This window comes from Geotrypetes seraphini, chromosome 7 (genome assembly GCF_902459505.1).
Source record: "Geotrypetes seraphini chromosome 7, aGeoSer1.1, whole genome shotgun sequence".
Classification (NCBI taxonomy): Eukaryota; Metazoa; Chordata; class Amphibia; order Gymnophiona; family Dermophiidae; genus Geotrypetes; species Geotrypetes seraphini.
In genome coordinates, this window is record NC_047090.1 from 136,076,733 (window position 1) to 136,089,635 (window position 12,903).

General features: G+C 43.8%; 1 protein-coding gene across 1 annotated transcript in view; it reads left to right on the forward strand.

Moving 5' to 3' along the window:
* Positions 1 to 3,690: 3,690 nt before the first annotated feature.
* RTRAF (RNA transcription, translation and transport factor) overlaps positions 3,691 to 12,903 on the forward strand; it is a 29,194-nt gene continuing 19,981 nt past the window's right edge. Inside the window, exons 1-4 of the mRNA XM_033952746.1 lie at positions 3,691 to 3,890; positions 4,371 to 4,495; positions 8,747 to 8,846; positions 9,026 to 9,103. Of these exons, the coding sequence (XP_033808637.1) occupies positions 3,830 to 3,890; positions 4,371 to 4,495; positions 8,747 to 8,846; positions 9,026 to 9,103 (364 nt within the window). The 5' untranslated portion in view covers positions 3,691 to 3,829. The remainder of the gene's footprint in view (positions 3,891 to 4,370; positions 4,496 to 8,746; positions 8,847 to 9,025; positions 9,104 to 12,903) is intronic.

The following is a 12,903-nucleotide window of genomic DNA, read 5'->3' on the forward strand; positions in this document are numbered from 1 at the left end:
AAACTAATAGAATGCCGTCTTTAAGCTGCCCCTTGGGGGTTTTTTCAACTTACCTCCTGATACTTCTTCCCTTAATGGCAGGAGTTCCTGAACCTTTTTACATTTGATGTTTAAGCCCGGTTTTTGAAGTTCAGGGAGTTTTTTTTCCCTCATGTTGGGTTTCTCCCTGGATGTCTGTTTATCTGGAGCGGACCAGTGATAGCCCTTTAGTCTCCCTTTTCCAAGTCTTGGCACTTCAGGGAGCGGTATCCTCTGGATTTTGAGGTCCATTTAATAAATACTGGTATAAGCTATGGGGCTCATAATCGAAAGAGCAAAACGTCCAAAAACCGGCTTAAGTCGGCACTTGGACAAACATTGTCAAAATACGTCCATGTGCCGATAATAAAAACAGGTTTTGGACGTATTTCTAAACGGCCTAAGCCTTCATAGTGCCGCTGAATGACCAAAGCTAAACAGGGCGTTTCAGGAGGAGCATCGAGGGCGGGAGTTGGGTGAGACGTGGGCTGGCTTAGACTTAGTCGTACAGCATGTATAACTGAAAGTTATACAGCCCAGGATCGACGGAACTTGGACGTTGTGACTTAGACCATTTAAAACAAAAACCCACCTAAAGTCACCAGATAAGCACTGCAAACACATAATACAGAACCCCCATACACTACCCCAGTGATCACCGACCCCCCACCAACCCCATAAAAATTGTAATCACAAATCACACCTTTAAAATTCAGCCTCCAGACCATCATCACCTGGCATGCCTTGCATAGGAAAGCCTAGTCATCCAGCACAGAGGCGGCTTAAGCAGTCTTGAGGGTGGATGACTTGAGGAGAGGAGGACCCATGCCCATAAGCCCCTGTAATCACTGCACTCCCCTATACATCCCCAAAACTCTTTTGTACTGGCATACAAGTGGCTCCTGCAGCCATAAGGGCTATTAGGGTGGTAGATAAGAGGGTCTAGGGGACTCTGGAAGTGGTTTGGGGGGCTCACCATGACATATAAGGGAGCTGTAGTGAGAAGAAGACATGGCACCCTTTTTGTAAAGTTCACAGCAGTGAACCCCACTAAGGTACCCCACTATTTAGATGCCATGTCTGGGTGTTCAGTCCATCACTTTGCAGACCCCTCCCACGTCCAAAAGGGCTTGTTCTAGGTGTTTTTGACTTGGATGAAAAATTGGACAAAAATGTGGTATATAGATGGACGATTTAGCAACTTGGACGATCAGATCGGCAGGACAAATGAACATTTATTAGAAGTTGTGTCGATATATGAGATCTTTGGTTTTAGACAGCATGATGATACTGAAACACCGCTAATTTCACTTTTTTTTTAATTTAGGATGAGCAGGATATGGATATTTCTGCTGCTTTTGATACTTTTAATCATGCTATTTTGAAAAATCATTTGTGATCAATTGGTTTAACTGGAACAGTGCTTAAGTGGTCTGCCTCCTTTTTGGAAGAGAAAAGATTTTGTGTGTTAAATGAGGGAGAGAAATCTGCAGAGTATGTAATTATGATAGGTGTGCCCCAAGGATCTGATCTATTAGCAGTGTTGTTCAACGTTTATTTGTTACCATTTTGCAGGCTTTTGAGTTGCTTAGGTCTGCAATATTGCCTTTATGCTGATGACATTCAATTTGTAGCCCCAATTGATCGATCCATGGACTATGGTATTGAGAACTTAAATTTGTTTTAAGTATGATAGAGGAATGGATGTTGGGAAATAGATTAAAACTGAATATTGCAAAGACCCAAATTATGTTGTTATCAGCTTATTCTTCAAATGATGTTTCCTCTGAAATTACAATCGCAAATGTTTTAGTGCCATTTGTAAATAAAGTTCAAAATTTGGGTGTTATGACAGACTCAGATTTGTCAATGAAGTATCAAATGCGGAAAGTAATAAGTCAAGTGTTCTGTAGGTTGAGAACTTTGTGTATACTGAGAGAATATTTAACTAAAGAAAATTTCAGAATGGTGATTCAGAGTAAGGCGAGTCCATGCTTTGACTACAATTACTACTACTAGTACTACAATTTATTATTTCTATAGTGCTACCAGACACATACAGAGCTGTATATTACATATGCAAGAGACGGTCCCTGCTCAAAAGAGCTTACAATCTAGTTATGACAGACAGGAGAAAAAGGATGAATCTGCATGATGCTCAGGTAGGGAATTACAAAGGGAATAAGATAGATAAGGTAGGGACTAAGGAGGATTGACAAACAGATATGTGTGTTTTACAAGTGGTTTGAAGCAGTACTTGCAGCTTTTAAAATAGAATGAGAAGTGATGATTCTCCATACAGATCCAAACAAAATAATAATAGTTTATTTGTATGCCGCCATACCGGGAGGTTCTAAGCGGCTCACAACACAGGAAATAATACATACAATTCCATAAAAAAATATCCTGGTAAAATACAGCAAGAAAACTATACATACATTTCAATAATGCATCAGAATAAAAAGCAGACCATATAGATAAAAATGCAAGTGATAAAATAACATAATTAAGTTAAGAGAAAAGCGTTAAGATATCAACTTATTAAATGAGTCTTTAGCAATTTCCTAAAATCTAACATCATTTTACCGAGCCATTTATTCAATTTGGCAGCCTGAAAAGAAAAGGTTCTATCAAGGAACTTCTTGTAATGACAGGATTTGTATTTGTACAGAAGGATATGTAAATAGCTGCACTCTCCATGTGAGAAAGTAAGTAACCTGGTGACAGACCGAACCCTACTTTGTAACAGATGCATGAAAACTTGAACAGCACTCTAAGCTCCACCGGTAACCAGTGTAGTTTCAGATAGAAAGGAGTGATATGCTCCCATTTTTTTAGACCATAGATTGTATCTGTGTATGTACTGAAATGCTATTCTGCACATAAATATCAGCATTTAAAAAAATTTATGTGCAACAATTTTTTTAAGGCTGATATTTATCTACAGAATAAACATTCCTGCACATGCACAGTTGTGTGCTGACTTGTTTGTGTTGCTCAGCTGTGCCCTCTGTTCAGAACCTTGTGTGCATGTGTTCAATAGGCTTACCCTGATTAGTGCACAAGTTCTGTGTTTTTGTTACGTTTATATTAGAAGTTGTGCATTCAGCTTTCAACATACAGTATATATTTACCTGTCCCTTAGTAGGGCAAAAATCTGCATTGGGAACCAGTGAACTAGCATATCTAAGCAGGCTTCTCTTAAAAATAATTAAGCCTTAGATATGGGTCTTGCTTTTCTGTTTATTAATCTTGCCCCTGGCCCTGGTGAAGAGAAACCATAAGGCACATCCATGATTAGCTTCTGAGTTATTGTTATTAGTATATAGCCAGGGTTACCAACAGGCTCCATATTTGCCCAGCAGTTAATCCACTCCTGGATTGCATGCAGGGAGTTTAGTACTGATTTCTCCATTGTATTTTTACAGAAAAGCAAGAGCACAAGTTCCTACATAGAATGAGGGCCCAGGAGGACTGGATCACATAAAGGTATCAACTACAAAATGACACACTGATAGGCGGTATATAAATACTAATAATCATAAAACGCAGCAAAATTTCTGTACATAGTTACGCTCGTAGTCCAATTTCCCCTTTATAGACTGTCCTTTTCAGCCTAGTTTGCTGCTAATAAAGTTGGTTGAGGCGCTCTTAATTTCTGCGTGCTTTGATTGGTGGCTAGTCGGACACACGCACTCTGATTGGCCAACCTCTCAGCCAGGGCCTGTACGGTGGTAGCGTGCGCCGGACCTGGGGTGGAGTTGACGGGTCCTGTTTGTTGTCCGGTAACGGGGCTTCTTCCTAACGTAACATGTTCCGTCGGAAATTGCAGGCTCTGGACTACCACAACCCCTCGGGTTTCAACTGCAAAGGTGAGTGGCGGGATTTCGAAGGAGCCGGCTTGTCTGCAGTGCGCGCGCGCCAGAGGCAGGCGCTTACGCTGGGCCGTCGCTGCTGCTGCTGTGGTGGTGGGTCGTTCGTTTCCCGGAATCCCGTTGGTCTCGCTGGTGCTGTCTGTTTGCCGCAACCCGGGGCCGCAGGTGGTGGTCCTTGGGGCAGTCCTGGTTTGCATGTCGGCTGCATGGCTGCGCTTGTAGGAGCAGTCAGAAATGTGGGCTTCCTCGGCCTAGCCGGTCGTTTTATCGGTGGCTTTTGGAGGGAATAAAGGATATAGTTGTTAAACATAAGAATGTAAAACCTGCTTGCTGACTTCTTTCCCCCCCCCCCTTTAAGAAGCATTCTTCATTAAAAAGAAGTATCGATAATAGCAAAAGGGTCATTGTACTGTTTGAGACCTCCAATGAAATGGGGCTTCCCCCCCCCTCCCCTAATGTTTATCTCTTTTATCACAGATGACACTGAATTTAGAAACTTTATTGTTTGGCTGGAAGACCAGAAAATAAGACATTACAAAATTGAAGATCGAGGGAATTTAAGAAATATCCACAGCAATGAATGGCCAAATCATTATGGAAAGGTAACTAATGCATATTTCATGTTAAATAACAGCATAACCTTGTCTGATTTGTTTGGAGCTGGTGCAGAGGGTGGCTAATAAAATGGTCAGTGGTCTACATCATTAAAGCATATGGGGATAGATTTAAACATAAGAAGTGCATCTGCTGGGTTAGACCAGAGGTCCATCGTGCCCAGCAGTCCGCTTGCGCGGTGGACCGACAGGTCCAGGACCTGTGTAGTAGTCCTCTATCTATACCCTTCTCTTTCAGAAAATTGTCCAATCCCTTCTTGAACCCTAATACCGTACTCTGTCCTATCACGCCCTCTGGAAGCGCATTCCAGGTGTCCACCACCCGTTGGGTGAAGAAAAACTTCCTAGCATTGGTTTTGAATCTGTCTCCTTTCAACTTTTCCGAATGCCCTCTCGTTTTTGTAGTTTTCGAAAGTTTGAAGAATCTGTCCCTCTCCACTTTCTCTATGCCCTTCATGATCTTATAGGTCTCAATCATGTCCCTTCTAAGTCTTCTCTTCTCCAGGGAAAAGAGCCCCAGTTTTTCCAGTCTCTCAGTGTTTGAAAGGTTTTCCATTCCTTTTATCAAACGTGTCGCTCTCCTCTGAACCCTCTCGAGTATCGCCATATCCTTTTTAAGGTACGGCGACCAATATTGGGTGCAGTACTCCAGATGCGGAGGCACCATCGCCCGATACAACGGCAGGATAACTTCTTTCGTTCTGGTTGTAATACCCTTCTTGATTATACCTAGCATTCTATTCGTTCTCTTGGCGGCCGCTGCACTGTGCCGACGGCTTCATTGTCTTGTCCACTATTAACCTCCAAGTCCCTTTCTTGGGTACTCTCACTCAATAACATCCCTCCCATCGTATAGCTGTACCTCGGGTTTTTGGTTCCTAACTTCATTTGCCATCTTGTCACCCACTCCCCTAGCTTGTTTAGGTCCCTTTGTAATTCTTCACAATCCTCTTTAGTCTGAGCACCATTAAATAGTTTGGTGTCGTCTGCAAATTTTATTATTTCGCACTTTGTCCCTGATTCTATATCATTTATAAATATATTGAATAGCAGTGGTCCGAGCACCGACCCCTGCAGAACACCACCTTAGTAAATATACTTTGGGAGGAAGGCATAAATACACAGGAAACAAAGCTTCCATCTGAAAGGAAGCTCCAGAATAAGGGGATATAAAATGATGGGAAAGACTCGAGAGTGAGGAGGCATCTAAGGAAATACGTCTTTATGGAGAGAATAATGGATGTGAGGAATGGTCTCCTGATGGAGTTGGTGGACACTAAGGCATCAGCAGAATTCAAAAAAGAATGGGATATGTATATAGACTTTCTTAGAGAGAAGATGGTAAAATGGACAGACTGGAGAGGCTATATGACAGGTCAAGGTAGTTAATGCCATTAAAAATGTGTAAGTGCTGTCATTTGCTTTGAAAAGAATTGAAACGTGGTCAGTTAAATGTTGTTGTTTCCATTACAGATTTTATTGAATTTGCTAATGGTTTCTATGTTTGGTTTTTACATTTTGTTGCTGCAGATACAGAAAGTGTTAGGTGTTCATTTTAGGCTTTTGTTAGTTTCTGGAAGAAAAATACACAGCTGTAGAACTAGATGTCCTCAAAATATGAGCTTCCTTATTAGTTGACAGTTCTCTTTCATTTTGTTAGTGATTTTAAAGCTTGTGAAAGGTACTGAAAGTTCTCTATCTATCCACAGAACATGTATAGCAGGGGTGCCCAACGCGTCGATCGCGATCGACCAGTAGCTCAGGAAGGCAACTCGAGTCGATCGCACTCGTGTTGCCGTCCTGATCTACGGGCCGATCAGCCTTCCTCTCCAGTGTTCTTCCTAGGGCCTTTTAGCTGGGCAGTCCGCCCAGCTGTCATCTGCCGCTGCTGAACATTAAAAAAACCAGCTTGGAGATTTCAGCCCGTAGCGAACTTATGCTCCGGGCTCTAACGTGTGCGTGCAGGCTTCTCTTCTCTTCCCTCCGAAACCGGAAGTTATGCCCGGGGAAGGGGGGGGGGAGAAGGGAAGCCTGCACGCACATGTTGAGAGCCCTGAAGCAAGCGTTCGCTACGGGCTAAGGCGGGAGACATGTTAGTGAAGCATTTCCTCTTCTTGCTGCCGGGTCCTGACTACTTTCTGTTTCCGCGAAGGCAGGACCCGGCAGCATTTCCCCCAACAGTTCCTCGCGATGCTGGTCGGCCGAAGCAGGGAGAGGTTGGGGCGGCGTCGGCTTTTGGGCGTGTTATTGGTGGCGGTTTGGGTCCTGGTCCCAGATGGCAGTTTGGGTCCCCGATGGCAGTGGCAGTGTCTTGGGGGAGGGCAGGGAGGGAGACAGAAGGAAAGAAGAGAAACAGAAAAAAAGGAAAGGGAGGCAGAGAGAAAGAAAGGGCAGGGGAGAGGAAGGAAAAGTTGGGGGAGGGAATGAGGTGTGGAGGAGAGGAAGCATACAGGCTGAAAGAAGGGAAGAAAGACTGGATGCACAGTCAGAAGAAGAAAGTGCAACCAGAGACTCATGAAATCACCAGACAAGGTAGGGAAAATGATTTTATTTTAAATTTAGTGATCGAAATGTGTCTCAATTTATATCTGCTGTCTATATTTTACACTAAGGTCCCCTTTTACTAAACCGCAATAGAGTTTTTTAGCGCAGGGAGCCTATGAGCGTCGAGAGCAGCGCTGGGCATTCAGCGCAGCTCCCTGCGCTCTAAAAACTGCTATCGTGGTTTAGTAAAAAGGGAGGGGGTGGGTATTTGTCTATTTTTGTATGGTTGTTACTGAGGTGACAGTTTATAGAGTCATCTGCTTTGACCTCTTTGAAAAACCCTGGAATAGGAATGATAATTAACATTTTCTATGCGTACAGTGTGCGTTGTGTTTTTTTAAAATTTTATTGTTGGTAGATCATTTTGACTTGGTCATTTTAAAAGTAGCTCGCAAGCCCAAAAAGTGTGGGCACCCCTGATGTATAGGATGGATAGTGGTAACACAAACTATCCACTCCCTTACAACCCTGCTGTGGTGTGGGGATGGATGGCATTTAGTTTCCATATCTGTGCAATCTTTGACTTAGGTTGAGACTAGAGAATGACGCGGGGAAAAAATTTATTACCGTTCTTGCCCCCGCGAGCTTGGTCCCCATCCCTACCCTGTCCCCACAAACTGTCTGATCCCATCTGCAGAAGCCTCGAATATATATGAATTTATATTGAACTTATTTTATTAAAGTATAAAAAGAAACAGCATTCTGTACAATTATCATTTTATAAACACAAATAATACAGAGCAAGGATCAACAAAACCCTTGTATCACCTCCCCTTCACAAATATCCCCTTCATAATCGTGAAAACTGAACAAACCAAATTACTACAGAATGCTACATAGAAAAATCAAGCTAACAGAATATTTCAGTCACACATAGCAGGAATAGTGTTAGAGGAGAGCAACTAGGGCAATTGTCCTTTGATCAGAGAGAACCCTAAGCCAGCTGGAAGCTAAAGAAGCACGGCCTGGGCTTTGTGGTCCCCAGTTATATCTAACACCAGCTCTAGCAGGATACATATTTCAAATCTGAAATATTCTAATCGCAAAATATAAAATAAATTTATTTTTTTCTACCTTTTGTTCTCTGGTAATTTTATTCTTCAAATCACATTGGTCTCAGGCTCTGGTTTTGGGTTCCTTCTGTCTTCATCATGGCATAGCTGGCTCTTGAAAGTAAAATAGGTGTGAAAGGAGCTGGGGAGGAGATGCTGTCTGATCTGGGTGCAATATTTTTACCCCAGGAGCAAGACTCTTTACTGCTCCTGTGGGGTGATAAAAGGTCTTGATCCCATTTCTGCGGTAAACCAGTTGCAAATGTCTCGGTTCCTGCAGATTTACTGCGGTGACCATGGTTTACCGTGGTAAATGGTTCCTATGTTATTCTCTAGTTGAGACTTCCAACAGTGGGACTATTAAATAGCTTTCAAGTAGTGATAACCTTTTATCACTATTAATTGAAGCTGAACTTGAACCAGAGATCTAGAGGTGAAAGATTTTGTAGATTTAAGGTTATTTCCTTGAGCCATTTTGGCTTCATTATGCCAAATGTTTTTCTTGTACCTATGTATCCCTAGTACAATATTGTCTTTCTAGAATATATTTGATTTTAGATCACAAAACAATACATGAGTGCATATGTCTATTGTACTTATGGGTTTTTGTCTTTCTACCTCCTCCTCCCCACTTCCCTCAAAGTATCTTACAGATGTGAACTGCCCCTTCAGTGTACAGGAGCGACAAGAATCAATTGACTGGCTGCTTGGCTTGGCTGTTAGGCTTGAATATGGTGACAATGGTATGAAAAAAGTATGTCTTATACTCACTAAAAGGTGTTGCATCCTAACTTCTTACTCAGTAATGAAGATTTTCTATGTTGTCTGGAAAAACATTTTAAAGCACACAACTATATTAAAAGAAAAAAAATATTAAATTCTATTATTACAGCTGTATAAGAGTATTTCCTTTTGCTTCCAGCTAATAAATACAAGAATTCTACACCAACTAATGCTGGGAGCGTACCGAAAGATGCTGAGACTCTGGTAAATTTGGATGGTAGGTTTTTATAATGAATTATTTTTACAGCAATGACTTTGCAGGCTAGAAATCAATACCATATACTTTATTACTATGGGATGACTTTTCAGTCAGGAAGCAGAATATCTGTCTGCGACTGATACTGTAAAATGTCACCTAGTCCAATCCATTTGTTGACAGAATGAAAAGCTGGAAGACAACTGAGCTTTTGCATTAGTTTTTATGGTACCAGATATTCCCCAAAAATATTTAAATAACAGCAACATCTGTTTAACAATACTCTTCAGCAGTTCACATAAAAGGGGAAAGGAGATGGGGCTTGATATACCATCTTCCTGAGGTTACAATGAAAGTAGTTTACATATCATCTTCAGGTACTTATTTTGTACCTAGGGTAATGGAGGGTTAAGTGATCTGCCCAGAGTCACAAGGAACTGCAGTGGGAATCGAACCCAGGTTCACAGGCCACTGCACTAACCACTAGGCTGCTCTTCTACTCCATGAGCAGTTGAATTAGGATGGTTGCTTGCTAGAAGTACAGTTTTTAAAAGTCTCTAACCCTCTGTGCTGTATTCTGTTAGTCTCTAAAAACTGGCTGCTTGATCTGAACCTTATTGTGGGCTCTCTATTCAGAATTCATTAACTGGTGGTTACTGTATTTCATTAGTGCAGAGGTGTATTGATAGGTGACAGTATTGATTTCTAGCTGATTTTCTTTAAGACTTTTTTTTCCCTGTTGAATATGAGTTGTGTATGTTTTTTATACATTTTTAATAGAAGTTCTCTAAACCAGTGTCCCGCAAACTTTCTCGAGCCGCGGCACACTAAAGGTAGTGGCCATAGCTCAAGGCACCTGGAAGTGCACAGATATCGCCGTGATGACATCATGCGCATGCGTGACATCATCATGTCAGTCTGTGTGTATGTGTGTGTGTGTGTGTGAAGGCTCTCCAGGTGAGCCTTGAGACACCAGTGGGGGGTGCCAGAAGGGAAGAGGGCCCGAGAGAAAGATAGGTGCTGGTGTCCACTGGCGAGAGGCACGACCTGTAGGCAATCAGCTGGCGCCGGTGCCTCTCCTCCTCCCCAGTGTACTGCGGCACACCTGAAATCTCAGGAGACACACTAGTGTGCCTTGGCACACAGTTTGAGATACACTGTTCTAAACTATTCTTAAAAGAAATTGCAGGCAGGCCCCGGGTTCAAAATGAGTTCCATTTTTTTTAAACCGTTCTGAAGTTGAATTTGTATGCAACGCAGATCGTATACAGGACATAGCCTATAAAAACATTAAACATTTAAAGAAACCGTCCTCAAAATAAAGTACTATCTAATATAATAAAATGCTAGGCCGCACATGCGCACTCAAAAGTCGTGTTCCCTGATCCGTCGCGGACATGAGAGTGTGAATGCGCGCCCCCGGCTCTCACTGTGCATGGTTCTGCGTCCATCGCGCTTATGCTCAAGCCGCTGCCACGGCTCCTCTCTCAAACCGCACCAGGATTGAGAGAGGAGCTGCGGCGGCGGCTTTCAACTTAAAAAAAAAAAAAAAAAAAATTACACAGCTGGGGGTAGCCGCGAGGCTGCGGCGGCCTTCCTCACCCGGCTCTCACGGTGCGGCTGAGCGCTGGCGGCTGGCAATCCACCTCTAATGCTCCCTCTCACCTACTCCCGCTGCAAAATAAAGCGCTGTTCATAAATAGAGGCACGGAGCCGCGACAACGGGTTTGAACAAAAGCAGCTCCCTCTTAATTTAAGGTAAGTCTAAAAAAAGTTGCAAAAGTAAAGTTGCGGATCTGTAGTGAAGGAGTTTAAGCAACTGTGCCATGTATTTTTTTTAAATAGCAGGGGAATGGGAGGGAGGTAGGCAGGCTGGCATCGGAGGAGGAGTGGGGGGGTTCAATGGAAGGCAGACAGGATGGCATGGGGGGGTTCCATGAAAACATGCTGCTCAGGGGGATGGGAGGCAACAAACAGACAGCAGGCATGGGGCGGGGTTTCTGTGGAAGGGGAATGGGAAGCAGACAGGCTGGCATCGGAAGGGGGGTGGGGGGTTCAATGGAAGGCAGACAGCCAGGATGGCATCGGGGAGGGGGGGTTCCATGGAAACATGCTGCTCAGGGGAATGGGAGGCAGACTGGCATGGGGGGGTTCGGTGGAAGGGGGATGGGAGGCAGGCAGGCTGGCATTGGAGGGGGGTGGGAGAGTTCAATGGAAGGCAGGCACACAGGATGGCTTCGGGGGGGGGGGATTTCCATGGAAATATGCTGCTCAGGGGGATGGGAGGCAGGCAGGCTGGCATGGGGGGGTTTCAATGGAAGGGTTATGGGAGGCAACGGAGGGGGTTGGGGGTTTTCAATGGAAGGCAGGCTGGCATCGGAGGGGGGGAAGGAAGGAGGCACTGGGGGCACTAAGGACATAGAAAGGGGCACTATGGACATAGGAAGGAGGCACAGGGAGATTCACAGACAGAAAAAATGACAGACAGGCAGCATGCAAGGAGAGAGAGACAAAGAAAAAAAATACCCAGACAGACAGACATCTACTCTAGCACCCGTTAATGTAACGGGCTTAAAGACTAGTAGTTTAAATAGAAAGAAAAGATAAAAGGTTTACACTCATTCTTCATCTGTCCCACTGTCCCCTTTCCACCCCCACATCCATCATTTTTCCCTCATGCATCTGTATCTCACACCTCTCCCACTACCATGTCCAATATTTCTCTCTCCCTCCCTATACCCAACAATTCTCATTTCTTCATTTCCTCATGTGCACCATTTCTTTCCCTCTCATTCAGACACCCTGCCCAGCAATTCTCCCTTTCTATTCCTTCCTCCACCTCAGCATCTCTTTCCCTCACTCCCTCCATTCTTCTATCCTATGTTCCAAGTTCATGCTCCCCTCTCTCCACCCATTCTGTGCCCCAAGTTCATGCTATCTCCCTCCTTCCTTGTCCGAAGCTTGTGTCCCAATGCGACCCTGCTTTCTCCCTTCTGTGACCCAACGCAACCCTTGTTGTTCTACCTCCCTCTATTCTATGTGCCAAATTCTTGCCTCCCTCCCGCGGGTGTTTACCTCCTCTGGCCAGCTCCCTCCTCCCAGTCACACTTTTCTTCACAAAGCTAAAGCTGCAGCTCCAGCAGGTGGCACTTGGCTGACCTGGAAGTTGATGTCCGAGGGAAGGCTTCTGTGTCAGCACTGGCACAGGGCCTTCTTTCTATGATGCATTTCCTGTTGGGCAGAGGGCATGATCCAACCTTGTGCCTGAGTGCAAGCCAGTAGAGGAAGGCCCTGTGCCAGTGCTGAAATTGCTCTGGAGGCTAGGAACAGGTAGGAATAAAAAAGTGGGGTCATGGGGAAAGGGGAACTAGTGTAGGTGGGTAGGGAAAGAACAACCTATACTCAAGTTACTAAATGGACATCTGTATGGATGTTAAATCCTCTAGTATTGCCAGCCTGAAGGAGGCTCAGGCAGGCCAACATTAAATTGAAAAAGTCCAAAATGGCAGTCCTCAGTTTTCCAGTGTATAGTAAACTAGGCAAAAGTTAGTCTAAAGGAATTCTCTAAAAGCTATTAATTTCCAGATCCTTGAGCAGCTGTACTCCATTTGTGATTAAAAAAAAAAGACTTCTTCAAAAACAAGCATGTTAGAAGAATGGTACTTTCTTGTAATGGGACAGGTGCACAAAAAAATACCATGGGGGACAAGCCTGAGCAAATGAAAGCGTGTTGCCTAATTCAGGCAGAGCAAAGCAATCATGTCATCCGTGTAAAGATGAATTTTAGTCCAAATGGAGTGAACTTTTTATCCAAAACAACC